The sequence below is a fragment of the Ambystoma mexicanum genome, chromosome 6q, assembly GCF_040938575.1.
Source record: "Ambystoma mexicanum isolate Mex_15411 chromosome 6q, UKY_AmexF1_1, whole genome shotgun sequence".
NCBI classification, from domain to species: domain Eukaryota; kingdom Metazoa; phylum Chordata; class Amphibia; order Caudata; family Ambystomatidae; genus Ambystoma; species Ambystoma mexicanum.
The window spans coordinates 997,159,450-997,178,917 of NC_090937.1; the positions used below are offsets into that span (position 1 = coordinate 997,159,450).

Consider the following 19,468-nt stretch of genomic DNA (forward strand, 5'->3'; position numbering starts at 1 on the left):
AAATAGTGCAAAGTCAGATAGCTATCGGCCCTCAGTACAACACAACGAACTCCAGCGTGGTTCTGTGCGTTCAGTGAGAGACTGTACATTAAAATGCATTCGCTTTTTATACATTTTGTGAACACTATGGCCAACCCCTCTTCGGGTTAATATTCTACTTTATATGTTACCAATTCTAGGGTTTGTTGCCGAGTCTCAAATAACCGCATCTAACTGGTTCGTTCTTTATTACATGTAACAATAAGCTTATGCATTAACGGTGTATTCCAAGTTTCGTACTGCAGGTCTTCTTAAACATTTATACGATATAGTAAAACAGGCGTTCTTTGTCCAATGTGTAAATACATTATCATATTACATACTCGTGGATTGGATTACTTGCACGAGTAATCCTTTTACACATAGGTCAACGTAGGACGAGGTCTCAGTTCATGACCTCGACAAGTAGCCTGCAGGCAGATTACACATTAGCGATGTTCAGAGGTCAAGACGGCCATGTTGTATTTTGCAATGACATCGTCCACCATTTTAGCTCACAGGGTGACTTTTCCACATAAATCCTAAAATGGCGGTTTGACCTAAAATGGCGACCTACATAGATTAAAGGTCAGGGCCTTGCAACACAGATCTCGCAAATGACTTTCGAGCAACTTGGCGTAGGCCAATATTAATATATTTATTACAATAGGAGGCACGATATACTTTTTATCCCGACAAAACTGATGCTGAGGTCATACTTTCGTGAGGTGCAGTCAGAGGTTTTGTGGTTTATTTGACTGGGCAAGCAGGCTTGTACGCCATTGGGTAGGGGTGGTTTACACTACCTGCCTTCGAGATATACTATGAAGCCGCCCAAGCAGGGATCTTAGCATATTGGTTTGGGGAAAACACAAATATAAGGCATGTGGAGATGAAAAGGGCTCTTGCAGCGCTGTTCCTCTTGCGAGCAGTCCTATTAACGGCTCCTGGTAGATCACACAAAGTGGAGAACATGGTGGAGCTGACCTGTAGATGATGGGTTCGCATTGAGGGGAAAGGGAAGGGAGAGATTGTTTATTCTCCAAGACTTCCGATCATACACGTCCTGGGTTTACCATTGACCATTGAGCCGAGATTCGTACAATGCATGAAATGACTCGGCATCTTCTGTTTTTGGGACCTCTTTCTGGAGGGACAATTTCTAGCTTTGAAGGGGATGCGCAGTAGGGGGGCTATCACATCCCTAGAGCTGTTTCTATATTTTTGATTGAGAGAATCCCTGAAAGGTCTATTTTCTACTTTCCCCAAAGAACAGGGGTGTCCCGTATACTAGATGAAATGATAGAACGGGTGGATACCAGCAGAACTATGTCCATTCTTTTTAGCAAAATACAGGGCACCCGAGGGGGATGGGCAGAGTCCTCTCATAAGAAATGGGAGAACTCTCTAGGGAGCACTGTATCTGATGAGGTATAGAGATACTGCTGTGCACAAACGAGAAAGATAGCTCTTAACAGTTGATGACCGGTCCGATAGCACAGCAAGTACGGATGAAGGAGATATGTTGATGACGCGGAGAAGCTAGCACACAACAATATGAGGACAGATACATACGTGTAACTGTGGCAGCGAGAAAGAGATGTTTGAAGAAATGTGGGTAATGGATTCACTGAACCACTGTCTTTCTTTTTCTGTGCATTTTTTGCTCTTGAAATCAATAACTCAAAAAACAAAGACAAATTGGATTTTAAATTTAAAAGGGTGTACACCTTCAACAAACCACCAGGCAGACAATTCAATATACAAACTTCTCAGAAGTTCAAATCCAAACAACCTCAAACCACTATTCCTTCATCTTCTGAAACGGAATCTTTAAGTGAATTAGATCAAGCGTCAACAGAATCCAATATAGGAGAATGTCAAGATCAAGACATTCCACAAAACTTAATTCCATCCTCTTCTTTTTTAGAAGAATACAAACATTTCAAAAGAACTCACTCCAATTTAAGACAAAATCAAAAATGGGGCTCTACTATGACACCCAATACATCAGGAGAAGGAGGGGCCACAGGGGCAAAGGCAACCAACAAAGAAGACGGGACAGACAAAAACAATGGTGTACAAACAAGATCCAAGAATCAACAGTTGAAGAAGAAAACCTAGTAATTCATCTTACCAATCAAGAGATACCTATGGAACTAATTACAGCACTCAATAAAGGCCTCACATTTTGTCTGACAAATAGTTATGACTATATTGAGACAACTATGGATCTTTATCATTTCTGTAGAACTTCGAAATAAAAAAAAAATCTTTCAACACACAACAAAACAAAGGAAAAAAACAACCTTAGATATTTGCTCAGACCTATCCACGGCACATGTGGAAAACACTGTCAATCTTCTAAATCTAGCGGAAGAAGAGGATACCCACGCAGTGACAACATTTGCACAAGAACAAGATATCACTTTGGGACTAGCAAAGCACTCCAAACTTAAATCACAATCTCAATTCACCCCAATATTACCAACAGACAATGCAATAGATCTTTTTCAGAAACCAGTACAAGGCAAACTCAGACAACTGTATCTTAAAGGGCTCAAACCAAAAATAAACCAGAACTTCAGTCGCCAGCAAGCATTATCCATACAGAAGCTAAAAGAAAATTACGATATCACAGTGAAAACAGCAGACAAAGGAGGGAATATTATTCTTCTTAAAATGGAAGATTATATAAAAATAGCTATGGACCTTTTGAACAAAATGGAATGCTATCAACTGCTAAAGATGAACCCCATCAAACACCTACAACTCGATTGGAATCTCATGAGTTCTCATTGGAAAGAACAGTCTCTGATTACAGAAGAAGAATATCTATATATGAATATTTCACATCCAATACTTCCAACTATATATGTCATGCCTAAAATACATAAGCCTTTTACAGAACTACCTCAATGTAGACCCATCATCAATAGCATTGGTTCAATTCACCGAAAGAATTTCAGAATATATAGATCACTACTTACAACCCCTCGTTTCAGGTCTAAGCTCTTTCATCAAGGACATGACTAACACCATCAAACAACTAGAAAATAGCTATTGGGAAGAGAATTTTTGGTTTGTAACTTTAGACGTCACAGCATTGTATACCAGCATCATACACGACAGAGGAATATCCACGGCGAGCCATTTTCTGAAAACCTGGTCAATTTCACAAGATCAACATCTAATGATTCTGTAAATTATTCATTTTACCCTAACAAACAATATTTTTTGCTTCGGAGACAAATTCAAGGAACAGCAATGGGGACGAAATTCACCCCACCATATGCCATTCTCTATATGGGTCATTTTGAAACACAATACGCTTGACAACATCCGGACTTTACAATCAACAACAGAATAGCTTTTTGGGGAAGATATATTGACAATATAATTATGATATGGAAAGGCTCAGAATAACAATTGCAGGACTATTATTCGTTTTTGAACAATAACGATTACAATTTGAAGTTTACTATCACATACAGTCAACAAGCCATAGACTTTCTGGACCTCCATCTCTATATACAAGATCACACAATAATTACCACATTGTACACCAAAAGCACAGCAGTCAACAGCATTTTACATGCTACAAGCAATCACCCTCGCCATGCCATATTATTCAAAATATACCATATGGGAAACTACTTCGGATAAAAAGAAACTGCACAACAGAAACTTAATTTACCAAGCACAGAGACAATACAATCAAGAAATTCAAAAATCGGGGCTACATTCAAAAGCATCTTAAGAAAATGGTACGAAAAACAGAAGAAAGATCGAGATTGAAACTATTAAAAGAGAAGCCCAAGAAACCATCACAATCAGACAAATTGGGGTTTATTACAACATACAGTACGAACAGCAAGGTTATCAAAACAATTCTACAGAGGAATTGGAACATCCTAATAACAGATCCAGATATGAATGTCATTTTGTATAACCAACCCAATGTGGGCTTCTGAAATTATAGAAGCATAAAGAAAATAAGTCCATCACACTTTGACAACTTAAAATATGACAAATTCAAACAAATGCAATCTAGAAAAACAGAATCATGGCTTAAATCACCTATGCAAGGCAATTTCAAATGTACCAATTGCCAGATATGTCCACACATGTGCAATGCTAAAAAGGAGTTTCTGAGACCTAATGGAACAGGTACCAAGATTAAACAATATATCAATTGCAACAGTAAATATGTCATGTACACTATAATATGTGCATGCAACAAGATATATATTGGCAGCACAATAAGAAAACTAAAAACCAGGATAGGGGAACATTTGAGAGCAATTAAAAACAAAGACATGAAATCCCCAATAGCTACTCACTTTCATGATCAACATCTGGATTCAGACATGGCAAAGATCAGATGCTTTGGAATAGAAAAACTTTCCCTCCCAGCCAGAGGGGGCAACCTGGAACCAACATTGCGGAAAAGAGAATATTTATGGATTTGCACCATGGATGCCACATATACTGGTTTAAACGTGGATCAGGAGCTGCACCATTTCTTTTGATGAACATTTCTGAACGTATGCTGGGTTGTTGTTTGTCTATATGTGACTATTTTTTCTCTCTTTCTGAATTGTTCTGTATAATTGACAAAAGATGTACAAGTGGCACAAAGAAAAGACCTAAAGGGTTTTGATATGCAAATGTACCCTTCATTCCAACACACAACTGATAATGAGTTACTGTTTTGGGTGAATTATGAGATCACAGGGATCAGCCTCTTCTATTGATTCATTATGTATACTTTATCCAGGTTTTACACCATAGCCTAGGAGTATGAGGAAACCATGCAATATGGATCTTTGTGATAGCAAAAGGGTAAAACAATTGTTTTCTCTTCTCACTTAAAGGGCTTCATGTATATTGCCAACATTAAGAACAGTTAGATCTGCCGATTTGCACAATTTGATCTCTTCTGACCATGCACGTAAATAGTATCACTTATTAACATTTGGGGCACATGAAACAATTTCAGATCGCAACTTAAAATGGGGCTCGATTACACATCCTAATAGACCACTTGACAAGTTCCAATTATTTTTTTATAAAAACCTCATTATGCAACAACAGACGGCATACTTGGAGTTCAGTTAGATCCCAACTAAAATGGCGACCGCTTGATGACACGTCTGATGTCATCACGCTACGTATGTTAGAATGAACTTTATTGAAAAGATGTACGCACAGAATCACTGTTGTACACAACATCGCTGGCAATCGCACCACTCTGTTAAACTGGATATGTTGGTAGATCGTAACATAAACGAGGTAAGCGATTTGAGAGTCAACAAATAGGGTGCTTTGACCAGCAGAGGACAGAATCAAAAGTGACTCACTTTTAAATTCTCTTTTGGAAAATCGAGTACTCATACGCTCTTATTTACACTATTTACAGACACAACAAGCTATGAAACGTACCGAGAACTACAACATATGCTGCTCTGACAGAATAAGCATAACACAAGTTCTCAGACCATGAATGCCATATAAATGTAAGTTATCTTAATTGGTTTTAGCTAAATCAAACAGACTGATATGTGAGATATTTGAGACCCTAATACATGTGTTTTTACTCATTTCTCTCTCCCCATTGTGCAACACTAGAATTGTGACAAGGTTCACAAACAAAAATTCAGCCACCAAACCCCTGAGGAACCGTCAGACACAAGACAGGGAAACACGTGTCGGGAGAAGGTTAGGCAGCAGTAGTATTAAGGAACTTAGCCACATTGTTTTGCAGATTCAAATGCACTGTGTCAACAACTTTGGAACGACTTACTATGCAAAATGTGAACACCTGATTAATGAACCTGTGGCAAGATTCATGCCATCATTATAAAGCAAAACTAAGATGCATCAATTGTGAACTATAGATGTAATAATTGAATGACAATAATTGAATGAAGAAACCATCTTAACAATTGAAATAAAGAAAGGATATGGTGAACCACAGCATTTTTTCAAAGTGAAATTTATTTCCCTGATTGCATGATTGTGTTAGCGTGAGCTATGATAAGATCTATATTTTTGTGATGTTGAAATCAATAAAAAGATTTTTGTTAAAGAATCACACAAACTGGAGCTCCCTTCTGCTCCTCCTACTTCGACTGAACTTACTGCGGCACCTCCAGGTACACCATCATCCTATAGGTATCTGGCTGCCCTGTACCTCTGATCCTCAGCAGCAGGTAAGCTTCTGGGCTGTAGCCAGTGTCATGCAGCTCTTTATTTTTGGAGTGGCTGGCTTTCTTGATCAGGCCTCTTCAAAAAACAAGGGGTTCCACAAGTCTTTGAGCAGTGACACTAAATAAGAAAGAATAGAAATTACAAATAATTTGTCTTTCTGGAATTCTATACAATACTTGCTAGACTCATTAAATGTTTATTTCAGGCATCCTTTAGGGGGTGAAGTCACTGATTTAGTCTGTTCTTAAACAGTTCAACTCAGCCTTCCATCCTTCTGAAGTCTATAAATTAGTACCAACATAGGTTGGGTGATATTGTATGTATATTTTAAAGCGCTTAAGCGTAAGTACTATATAATAACACATCATTATCATTTGTCCTTGGACGTCTACTTGCATTCACAATAATTTGGTAATATGGGCCTACACACACTGATATTAACGATACAAATAGTGATCCATTCTTGTATGAAATGTATATAACATTATAGCGATATCGTAACCATGTTTTTCGTAGTGTACTTAGGAACAATGCTATGTGGTGTCACTTCCTGTTTTGTCAAGGGGTGAAAGGTTGTGTTCCATCGCTTCCTGTGATGTCTCTTTGGGGTGGGGGTCAAATGGCATCACTTCCTGTAATGTTTTCAGGGGTCATAGGTTGTGTGATGTCACTTCCGCTACCCCTGGCATTTTGGTGAAATAACATCGCTGGACCACTTGAACTTCTGGTTAGGGTGCCGGTGAAATAGTTCCTTAAGATTGTACTTGGAAGGAAATATTTATAGCGTGTATGTTTAAAAGGTGTACACCTTTTAACCACTCCAGTCCGGGTTTATTTTCCAGGTGTTCATCATTAATCTTCTGAGAGGCAAATGCTTATGGTGAGGGGCTTATGCTTATGGTGTATGGAGAACAACTTAACCCTCTACGACCCCGTGGCCCGGGGGGCGGGGGGTCAGAGCCTGACAATAAATAATTTCCGTTTCCAGAAATGACAGGACGAATGTATTTGCAAGCATAACCTTTGCAGAGCAAATCTAACTTTCCGTGTACTCCTGCCGGTATCTGACACAATCTAAGAACGACGTGCTTACTGTGCAGCAGTCTAAATCGTCCCGTTTTCCACGGTGAATCCTTCTATGGTTTTCGCTTTACCCGTAGATGTGTGGGGGCAGATGGTTGAGGAACTGTTATTCATTTTTTCTGATTGCGCATCCGCCACCGAAGCTCTGCGGTGGTGGGAGGAGAGATATCCATGAGGCAGCAAAACAGCGCAGAGGGAGATTACACTATGTCTGTGTGTATATTAACACACCCCCGCGGCCTCTGCCAGGGCTCAGAGCTCCAGGAAGAGGTGGGGAATCGCTTCTGCTGCCTCCAGCTGCCAGCCTGGCCAGAGACCGTTTAGAAATCGGCGTGGATTTCAAGAGGATGGACGGAAGCAGAGTTCGCATTTTTTATCCATGACTGCGTTGTTTGTTTTGCCACCCGCGCCCAGCCGGGCAGGTCGCTGCAGTCCTCCCCCACCTGTCCCGGGGAGTCGGGCTGAATGTTGGGGGCGCTGGCACATGTGCCCGGGGCTGACAGAGTCTGTGCAGAGGGGGCTGCAGGAGAGACTCGAGCCCTTGTGCCTGCGCCCAGGCATGCTGGCAGCCGCCTGATTTCCAGCCTCCTTCATGCACACTGCGGCCACAGTAGGTCCCCCTGGTTCCCTGCCCAGCTCCCGCCAGCAGCCCCGCCGCCGCCGCAACCGCAGCTTGGAACTGGTCATCGTCGGGTGAGTACTTCTCCTCCAGCAGCCTTATGTTCACAATAACACCTCTCCGAGAGTATAAGGCTCATGTTTTGCCGGAAAATTGCATGCCTGTTGTTCAGTGCTATTTTGGGACTTGATAACGCTCGCGCAGGCTGGTTTTCCTAGAGAGCGCCCGCCCGCCCGCAAGTGATATTACTGGCGGTTATATTTTGCTTTATTACAAACACAGGTACTCTCCCTCTCTCTCTCTCTCTCTCGGTACTCGGTCGGATGACAATATTAACCTACACCATGAAATCAAAAAATACATAATACAGTATGTAGTGTTACAAATTAATAAATAAACCCACCCCTATGGCCATACGTGAACTCACCAAAATGTAGTCGACAAAATGCGCAGCGGCGTTTTGAAGTAGAATGAGTTAAGTCAATTTAAAACATCGCATCATCCATACGTATGTTAGTGTAGTGTAAACGAAGCATTAACAGGTGGCGCGACCTTCACGTGCACCTGTAGTTCAGTGCCGACAGACCGTGAAGGGGCGCCGGACGAAGGTCACCGGTCACTTGCCTCAGTTTCTGTAAATCTGTCACCATTGCTGTAAGCACTGAGGTAAGTAGCAGGCCAGCAGAGGGCTAAATTTGATGCTAATCTGTGCTGCTGCCATGGCACTGCTCAGAGCAGGGAAGCCTGGTCCGCCTTCCCTAGCTAGAGAATCTTACATGGCTGTTAAATGCATGCTTGCTTTCTGCCATTCCATCCCCGTGCAAAAGAACCACGGGACCATTTCTCCGTGTGGGTCAACAAGGGACGCAGACTGTGTAAGATTTGCAACCCTTGCTTTTATGAACCGAGCACGTGCTTTTGCGCTTCAGTAAGTGGTGTTGCTTTCCTAGATGGGCAGGAGAATTTGATGAGCGAAAATGATCTTATTAAGAGTCGGCATTCGGATGGTTGATGGACTTTATCATTATTCGAGTATTTATTGAGCGTGACCTAGCTTTGGGAAGGGACAGAGCCCTGAAGCGACATCGCGCTTTACAAGTCATTGGTGGTAGTACATGGCGAGCGAAGGAGAGGTACAAGGCAGCATGGAGCTAACAACAGGGGGAGGGGGAGAGCCGGCAATTTGTTCCAAGGGATCTTGCTTGTGCACCTAGGTAGGTAAAGAGGGGGAGCAGATCGTCCAGTCTCAGGTTACGTGTGGTGCGGAGAGTGTGTTCATGATTTGATATATATATAGCGCTTATCTTACATAGCGCTTACGCCTAAGCACTGTACATCAATCTTCCCAACCAAAGTTGGTACTCATTTATCGACCTCGGAAGGATGAAAGGCCGAGTTGGCCTTGCCGGGATTCGCATCTGCGACCTGCAGACCACACATAGTTCGCAGCAGTGAGCGTTCAACCCACTGAGCTATCTTACCGGCTTACTGGTGTGTGTTGACCTACATATTGGGGAGGGGTCATTCTTTGATGAGGAGGGTCCTGAGTTCCTTCCTGGAATGTAGCAGTGTGGGTGCGAGGCTTGTTGATAAGGAGGAGTGTTCCAGAGTCTGTGGGTGTAGACAGAGAATGCCTGTATTTTTATTCTTTCCATCCTGTACTCGCAGAGTTCAAGTCTGCATATGTCCTTAATTTTGGTGGAGCATAGGCCTCCAGAGATGCTGAGCTTCTCAGGCAGGTAGCTTTGGGGTGGGGGCAACAACCTTGTAGATGATACAGCAGGGTTTCAAGGCTTGCAGTGAGAACCAGTGCAATTCGATGAGGGTTGGGTGATATGGTCGAATTTGCAGAGCCCTTTGATGATGGGTCATGCTGCAGCATGTAGGACACATCTCAGAGGTGCCAGAGTGGTCACTGGAAGGCCTTCCAACAGGGCATTGCCACCATCTAGGTGGGAGAGGACCTAGACTTACACAACCAATCTTGTTAGTTTTTTGCAGGGATGAAGGGCTTTATTTTCTGCAAGAGGGAAAGGTGCGTCCAAGCCATTTGTTTGTTCCTTGCTATATTCTCCTTGAAGGAGTGCTGTCTGTCGATGTAGGACTGGGTGTAGATGGTCAGCTTGGTTGAAGTCGTCATGGTTCATAGCGAAGAGCCAGGCCTGGATGTCTGGGTGTTCAGTGTTGTTCATCAGCAGTAGAAATTCTGTCTTGGAGGGAGTTGATCTTCAGGTAAGCACTGGACATCTAGGACTGGATCAATGTGAGCAGACTGTGAGCCTGTGGATGTCTTTGATGGAGGGTATATTGAGGTAGAGCTGTGTGTCATATGTGTATTGGTGAATGAGGATCTTGTGTGGAGCCAGGAGAATTCCGAGTGGTTAAATGTAAAGGTTGAAGATTAAGGGGAAGAGGAGGGATCTTTGCGAGTCTCCACATGTGATGGGCAGAGTTGTGATGTGGAATAATCTATTTTGATGAATTGGTTGTGGTTGGAAAGTAGGATTTCAATCAGCTGAGGATGGTCCTGCTGATCCCCATGCAGCAATGTAGAATGTTGGTGAGTATCTGGTGGTCTACTGTTTTTAACATGGCTGAGAAGTCCAGGGGAACCACAAGGCAAGGATGGCTATCATTGAGGATGTTAAGGGCATCATCAATCACTTTGGTGGTAACCGTGTACATGCAGCATCTGGGTCTGAAGTTAGAATGGTAGAACTGAAGAAGGTTCTTGGCATCGGTCTTGGATGAGCTGCATAGATAGTTCTTTCTCAAGGATCTGACCTAGGAAGGTAAGATAGGGGATGGGGCAGTAGTTGCTAAGGTTGTCAGGGTCCAGTGTTGGTTTCTTGAGAAGTGGGAGGATTTGTACGGTCTGAAGTTCGAGGACAAGGTGCCTTAAGTGAAGCAGTTGTTGAATGCCAACTAGGGTGGAGTGCTTCAGTTGGAAGGGTTTTGAGTAAAGATGCAGGGAGGATGCCATCTGCATATGATATGGTCTTGTAGGGTTCTAGGGTGGCAATCAGGTCTTCCATCGTAAGTGTCCTGGAAGTTGTACAGGAAGTGGTTGTTTTCTGAGATCGGTTGTGTAGTGTAGTGTCTGTTTTGGCATTGGTATCTATGTGTCCGGTGGATCATGCTGATTTTGTTCATGAACAATGCGTTTATGGTGGTGGATTTTTCAATGGCATGCCGTATTGTGTATAATTTATTATTATAGTTAATTTATAGTTGTAAACTAAACATCCCTTTCTCTGCTTTGGAGTTATGTCATTTTATTAATCTTACACTTAGTGTGGATTTTTTAACATATGAGATGCATTACTTCCTTTCATTTCAACAAGGTCAAAGTTTATGTGATGATACTTTCTGTAACATCAGTTGTGTGATGTCACTTCTGCTACCCGTAGCAGTGTAGTGAATTGACGTCCCTAACTGGGGAGGCACTTTCAGAAGATCTTTGATGGCTTTGAAGAGGGCTCTGTTTTCATTGTTGGCCTTAGCTATGATAAATAATAATAATAATAATAATAATTAGGCTTTTATATAGCGCTACAAACCCTCAGGTATCTGAGCGCTGCTTATTATTACCCACGGTGTGTGGTGCTCATTTATCGACCTCGGAAGGATGAAAGGCTGAGATTGGCCCCGCCGGGATTCGAACCTGCGTTAGCAGGCTCTGCACGGATGTCAAAGCGAGCGCTCTACTCGCTGTGCCACTTGACCAGCATGATGTTCTGGCAATGGTTGACCATGGCAACGGTGATCAGTCTTCTGCATGTAGCACTGAGTTCCTTGATTAGGGTGAGATCGGATGCAGCGTAGGATTGTCGTCAAGTCTTTTCTTATTTTCTTGTAGTTCTTTTGTTGAGGTTGAGTTCTTGAGTGTACTAGAGTGTAGAAGGTTTAGGCTTGAGGGTGCTTGTTTCACTGGGGCATGGCAGTTAATGTTGGTTGCGAGGGTAGTGTTGAGTTCTTCAAGAAGAAAGTTGCAGCCCTGGTTGAGAAGAGGTGGATCAACCATGTGAAGTGGAGGTTGACAAAGTCTTCTATGAGAACTTCCACTGGGAAGCTCTTGAATGATCTGTCAAAGGGGATTGCCAGATGGTCTGACGAGTTGAGCAGGTTTGGAGAACTGTGACAGAGGGATGGTAGGGTTGTGATGATGAGGGACAGAATATTACTTTTCCTGTGCTTTGGATCTTTCATGTGCTGTGTGAGGTTCAGAGCGCAAAAAAGCAGTGGAGATATTCCTTCATGGACTCGATTCCTGGATTGCCGAGGATGTTCAAGTCACCAATGAAGATGTTGGTGTACATGAGAGACATTGTGGTGACCAACTTAGTGAAGTCTCAGATGAATGAGTTGATGGGCTTGGGTAGTCTGTACATGAGGTGGAAGTTGATTGTGTGCATTGGGGAGAGCAGGAAGTGGCAGAAGAGGTTTTTGAAAGAGCAGTTGGGTACATGGCAATGATAACTTGTGAATGATGGTGAGACCTCCCCCATCTTGCTTGTACGGTCTCTGTGTAGAATACCGTAGCTGTTGGGGACGGGGACATTTAGGATGTGGCTTGTGGTGGATGTTATTTAGGTCTTGCTACTAAAGATGACATCCAGGCTGTATGTGGTGATGAAGCCAGCAATGTCTTCTGTGTGATGGATTTCTTAGTGGACATTGGTGAGCATCCCTTTTCACATAAGGTTGATAATTGGGCACTGATGGGGTCCATAGTGACACTGGTGAGGCTGCTTCAATGTGGTGTCCATGATGTTGCTTGTGAGCGATGCAGAGTGGTTAGGGATAAGTGATGAGAGAACCTTACCTGATGTTTGAAGAGCAGTGATCTGGTCTTGGGTACTACCAGTCCAAACAAGAATTGCCCTTTTCTTTGTCTGCTCCTTCGCTTTGGGTACCGGGATGAGAGACACATTGTGATCTAACAGTTAAGAAAGAAAATCAAGGGGCAAGGCTAAGCAACTGTGTGGGCTTAAGTCACGTGACCCAAGTCCACTTGTACCAGCTCACCAACTGTAAAACCTGAACCACACCATTTCACCCTAATCTTCAAAACCCAAACAGTCATTAGAATTAGAAGTCATGGTATGTTCCATGCCATTTTAAGATGGGGCCCAGCGAATAGCCCTAAATTAAAATACTTGACTTATTCACATTTTTTGTTTGTATGGAAAAGGCGAAAAGTAAAATTCACAAGATATTATTATTTTGTGAAGAAAAGCCAAAGATCAACAGTAGCATGTTTTTTATTTTATTGGATGGTTTGTAGGAAAGTGTAATATTTTTAAAAGTTTCACTGGTAAACATATCTGACTAGTGGGACCTTCTCTGCCCAAAGTTTTGACTTTGTTAAGGCGTGTTTTATTTATTTAGTACATTTGTAAAGCACCTAAACGCTGAGGCACCTGCCGTTGTTGCGTACCAGTTACATGCTACAAAAAGCTTCAACAGAGGATTGACAATATACCCCTGGCACACCCAAAACGGTAAACAGAACAGATTGGAACCGTAATCAGTGGTTGTGTACAAGTGGGAGCACTAGGCAAACATCCAGGTTTTCAGGGCCTTGCAGAAGTCCCAGTAGGGGGAGTGCGTTCCATTGGTTCGCAGCCACAGATGGGAAGCTCACTCCACCTCCTTTGGCTCTTTTCACTTTAGGGAGGACCAGCCGATTTACATGTAGGGATTTTAGCGGTCTGCTGGTATTTGATTGTTCGATTTTCATGGCTAGATATTGTGGGGCAGTGTTGCTTAGGCATTTGTGGGTAATTGACAACATTGTGAAAATAATACTTTCCCTGAGAGAGAGGCAATGCACCTTTTTTCTGGTGGCTGAGATATGGTCTCTTTTAGGAATATTTAGAGCAGCTCGGAGAGAGTTATTTTGAATAGTCTTTAGTTTATCTATGTTCGGGTTGGAGGTCCCAGCAAAGAGGACATTACAATAATCCAGTCTTGCCCCCGTGATTGCTCTTGTGATGGTAACGCAGCTCTCAGCGACAGGAATTGTCTAACTGAATTGATAGGTTTGGCATTGTAGGCTGCCGATGAGCCACCACACTCACTTGTTTGGTAAGAGATAAAGAGTCATCCAGATAGATGCCCAGAGTTTTTACAGACGTATATACTTGAATCTTGATTCCATCAATTCTGAATGAGGTGTACTGGGGGCTGAGCTTCTGCAGCCTGGAGGAAGCAAGACCTTCAAGCAAGATCTCAGTCTTGTCTTCATTCAGGCATAAGACGTTCGCGGCCAGCCAGGTTTGGATAGTAGCGTATACTTTGTTGAGCCTGATTGAGTATCATCGGCATAATTAGTATATTATTTGCTGATGTCGTCTAGTAGGTCGTACAGGGGTTTGGTGAAAATGTTGTACAATGAATGGGAGACGCAAAAGCCCTGTGGGACGCCGTGTCTGAGAAGACTGTCATAGATCTACCCTCTAGGAAGGAAGCGATCCACGCCATGGCCTCGTGGGAAAAGTTGGCTGAGGTGGTGAGGTTTTGACAAAGGGTTTCATGGTCTACCAGGTCAAAGTCGGCCGAGAGATCCAGTAGTAGGAGGATGGCTGGAGTGCCCTCATCTCTGTAGGCATCAAGTTGGAGTTTTAAATCCAGTAGGGCTGATTCCGTCCCGTGACCTGGGCAGAAGCCAGATTGTCGAACCCCTAGGATCTGATGAGCTTCTAAGTAGTGTTGGATCTGAATGTATGCGGCTCTATCCAGGATCTTGAGCAGGAAGAGAACAGTGATAATTGGGCGGTAGTTGGTAGGCCCCTCTGGGCCCAAAGATGTTTTGTTCAGTAGGGGGAGGACCCAGGATTCTTTAAGGCTTGCCAGCATCAAGGTGTCAGAGAATGAGGAGTTGATACATTTGGTGATTGATGAAAGGGAAAAGGGATTTGGAGCAATCTTTGATAATGGCTGGTGGGCAGATGTCTCCTTTGCAGTTGGAGGGTTTCAGGTTTATGAGTATTTTAATTGTTTCTGATTCTGAGATGTTTCGAAAGTTGAATCGGGGTCTGGTGTGTGTTCTACAGATGGACGGTGAACTGGACGGGGTGATTAAGGTTAGTCTGTTAGCAATTCTTTGTTGTAGCGTGCATATTTTGGTGCGCCTGGCATTCTGGATGCTATTGCACCAGGTTTCATCTTTATTGAGGCAGTCACAGGCAGGGACAGGGGATTCTAAATCTCTAAGTGTTTTAAATGGTTATTTAGATTTGGAACTAGCTTTGGTGATTCTGGGGTTGTAAACCTCCGCTTTGGCTGCCGAGATGGCTAGTTTGTAATCTAAAACAATCTTGTTAAATCTTATTTTCTGGTGATTGTTAATGCAGACTTTTTGTTTGATGCTTGAGAGCATCCCCTGTACACCATCTTATTTAAAGGTTAATTTGTCTGCTTTGAGAAATGATTGTATTAGCTAGCTGAAGTCAGCCAACATACAGTATCCAAAAGGAATAACACCTTTATTACATTAAATCGAGCCCGCTTAGCCTCCACAGCAATTGTTTAGTAAACTGTAGGCTAGCAACTGGCGTCTGCAATTGCCATAGTCTGCTGATATCAAAAAGGGGCATGTTCATTTTGCATTACATTTGGATATAGTATTTCGTTCTTAAGCTGTTATTTAATACCCTTCATTGTGTCCAATCCGTGGAAAAGCCAGTGCGGCGTCTTAAGCCTTTTGTGCATCTATCTTTTGGTGTTCCAGTTCCGGGTGATTGCTTGGCTGTGTGATGCAACCTTTGAACACACAGTACTTTCTGTTATTAACAATCGCGGTTGAACGCTGCTTGTAAGCTTATCTCTTTAAATTTGTGACTCTTAAAAACTTAATTGGCAATGGCAACAGTTTGGGCTTTTGTGTAGGCATTGAAAGGCACTTGCCAGGCACAGCCATAGTGGTATTAACTATGCATTGTTGGTAGCAGGTGCAAAATGGTGCGAGTACCTGGGCATCTAATAGCAGTGCCTGGCAAAAGCTTAAAACGTATGCACAAGCCAAAAATGTTGGTTTTGCCAATGCTTGTTTGAAACAGAACTTCAGTGGCTTTGCCAATGCTTGTTTTTAACAGGACTGCGCCGGTGAAGGTCACGCAGTGTTTATAAATTGAGTGGTTGAAGGTTGGCCTGGTAAGACATTTTATTATACCAGTAGCGTGTTTACAACTCCAATGAAGTCAATGACACTCAGAAGACTGCTTTGAACAAACACTGGCTGGTATTTTGCATTCAAAGTTTGATGGTAAGGCTAGGTTATAGCGAGCTCAAAGAATTCTAATGAGGAGGCGTTTTGGGCAGGCAGAGGCAAGAATGGGTGGAAACGGCCATAGGGATTAGCATGGCCATGGGCAGGCAATGGGTGGCCACATAACCAAACAGCATCTACAGACTATGGGCCTCATTCCGAGTATGGAGGTAATCATGGCGCTTTTAGCGCCATGACTACCTCCAATACCGGTACCGAGCCCGCCCTCGTTCAGTGTGGACTTACCGGGCTATTCCGACCTTTGCGGGACCGGTAAGTCCCCATTGAAAAAGCCATTCCCATTTGAGGGTTCAATGGGAAGGCGCTAATAACGGTACCGCAAATTATGGTACCATTATTAGCTCTAAAGTCCCTTAACGGGCCCCGTCCTTAACGCCTGGTAAAACCAGGCGTTAAGGAAGGGACCCTCTAAGGGAACTCGGAATAGGGCACAAAGGGATTACCGGCACCAGTGTCCCTTTGCGCCCAAGTCGTAATGAGGCCCTATGTGTCCCTCTTCATATGTCATTCCTCCTAGCTGTACTCCAATGCAATAGTTTCAGCTTATAGATGTTGCAAGCGACACTTATTAGGTTAAACTAAAAAGGAATCTAAGGAAAGGCATGCATGCTCAAAACCTTGAGTACAATGGTGTCCTGTGGTATAGATCGTTTTGCTACCATCATGGACAGATGTGAACCCCTCAGCGACCCTACAACGTGTGCTGCCTGCAGTGTGGAGTTTCACACACTGCAGGCCTTACACAGGAAAATGTAAGAATAACATATTGATGGAAGGAAAAGGTCACATACCTCCTCCGTTCCCCAAATGGCACACTGACGCTATAAATTGGTTTGCTGCCTAATTAATTTTGGGCAAAACTTGATGGCAATACAGTTATAAGATAAATTAATTAAACTTGAAAAGTGTAGCCGAGGTAACTGATCTAACTGCAAAGTTCAAATGAAAAAGTCAGCTGTGATTTCCATTATGTATTGTCATTTATGCAGCTCCAGTGACCAGCATGTGACCAGCACGGAGGTCTCTCAGTGCTAGGGTTGGTCTGGTGTACACGTTACACCTAAACCTGGGGTTCCCAGACATGGGGAGCTGAAAAGGGATATGGTGCGTGCAACAAGAAGGGATGGGGTAGAAGGATCCAATAGCTTCCAGGGAGGGATTCTAGGTAGAGGTGGAAGATGGTGGAATGCCAGTACTTGGATCAGAGAAGTCTCGCAGCTGGTGGATCAAGCAAAAGGCGTTGATGCTGATGGACAGCACTTGGAGTTCAAACATGTATCGGGTTGGAACTTTTTTTATTTTTTAAACAAAAATATATTAGATTTAAATACATTTAAACTATGTCAAAGCAGGTAAACACAGCAATAACGATTTACAGGGGGTCAGGCATAAGTCCCACTTAGCACAGGGGTATGTGTTCAGAATTTCACTTGTCCTATGCACTTGTCTGTGCAGTGTCAACACATGTAACGTGTAGCTAAACAAGAAAATGTTGCACTCCACTCTAAATGTTAACATTAAAGTAAAAATAGGGGTGGAGGAGGCGAGAGGAACAAGTAATGGTTAACATACAAGAAAGGATTCAATCATTAAACACATATGGAGAAGTGCTCCAAATTCAGTAAAAATCGTCAACTCTGTCTTGTAACCGGATGCCTCTCTCTCCCGTGAAGGCTGCTGATCCTCTGTCTTAATCCAGCCTCCCATTTGAAGGGCTACTCTATTTTTCTAATTCCTAGCTATCGATAATTTGGCTCATGCAAGACCTTGTATGGCTCACCCTCACACACATCTTCAGCGTGGTGGTGCACCATCTAGATCGTTGACAGTAACCTTTTCAGTGAAAGGCTGAATACTGGACCCACTTATCATGTCTATACTGGCAAATACTACTTCCCACAATCACGCAACATCAAGACCTTCCCTGAAGAGCTGGATATAAGGGTATCACAGAAATGAACGTCAATAACATTTCGAATGGAGAAATGACTGCATCGTTTTAGCGAAATTTTGAGAAACTTTAAAAAAAATATAGATGTGGGGTGGCACACGGGTAATAGTTAAGGTGAGGGGGAGGTAGGAGGTGCTTGGGGGATCTCCCCTGCATTATTAAAAAAAAAAATGCAGTCATTTCTCCATTCGAAATTTCCATGGGCGTCCGGATATAAGCAGAAACAGAGCTACCACAGTCCCATCAACTGGAGTTCTCTATTCATCCCGGTTGATACATGTTAATGGGTGTCCATACTTGGGACAGCAAACAGGGCTAACTTGTCATAAATACTGGAGGCCATGCAAATGGCAGAGGGGAACGGTATAAATCAACATGACATAACATATCTCGAAAGAATAGCTCTCCACTCCTCATCAGACCTAGCCAATCCCAGATGTCGCTCCCAGTCTAGCATGTTTTTATTCTTTTACAATAAAGGTTGAGTTGATAATGTTCTATAGGTGTCGGATTCCAAAAGTAGTGGGTGTGTGTTGCCAAGACAATGGTTTTTTCTAATATGCGATAGAGGAGTCAGTGAGGAGGCCCGCTGTGGGTTGTCCACGTTAATTACATCTTGAGAAAATCATACCGTCTTTGTTCTGTTACGGTTAGGTATTAGTTGTCAGCAAGCACTCGAGAGGGCCCAATGTAATTTTTCCCACCAGATTTGGAAAATCCTAAGGATTCAATAACCGGGGTGGCCCCAGCCGCTTAAATAGGGAATCTGCCAAAGCAGATTGGTCCTCTTGTACTCTTCTCTAAGGGTCCAATCCTGGCTGCTGCATTCAACGTGTTTTGCCTGGTAATGTTAGTCCCAGGGTGCTCTGCTGCACAAAGTTAGGAGGGAGCACAGGATATGTGAGAACCCTGGGATACTCCAGTATGGTGGCATTGTTTTGTGGACTGGTACTCCTTTTCTGGAAACTCTAACTCCACCCTCTCTCCTGGTCTGCCCTGCCACAGATGGCCACAAGAACACACCAACTCTTTTTTTTTTTTTTTTAAATATGTTTATTATTGAACAAGGCAGGAAAACATTACATTCACTTGTGGGCAACATTCAGTATGCATTATTATACAAGAGTACTTCTTCCCCCCCTTCCGAGTTCACCCTGTAGTTCATTCCCCTTCCTCCTGTTCCTGTCCCTGTGGGGTGGGCCAGCTCTCCAGGACCCTCCTGGCCAGCTGAGGTTTGTATGTTAATGCTGGAAAGTCTCGATCAAATTCGAGGACCGGCTTCCAAATGTTC

The 19,468-nt window shown here is 43.1% G+C and overlaps 1 protein-coding gene across 3 annotated transcripts in view; it reads left to right on the forward strand.

The window, feature by feature from the left end:
* The first annotated feature begins 7,423 nt into the window (after positions 1 to 7,423).
* FAM149A (family with sequence similarity 149 member A) overlaps positions 7,424 to 19,468 on the forward strand; it is a 331,701-nt gene continuing 319,656 nt past the window's right edge. For 2 of the 3 annotated variants that reach the window (XM_069631543.1, XM_069631542.1), the window contains exon 1: positions 7,424 to 8,007. In XM_069631543.1, coding sequence (XP_069487644.1) covers positions 7,907 to 8,007 — 101 coding nt within the window. In that variant the 5' untranslated portion in view covers positions 7,424 to 7,906. The remainder of the gene's footprint in view (positions 8,008 to 19,468) is intronic. The other variant, XM_069631541.1, reaches the window with a different exon arrangement.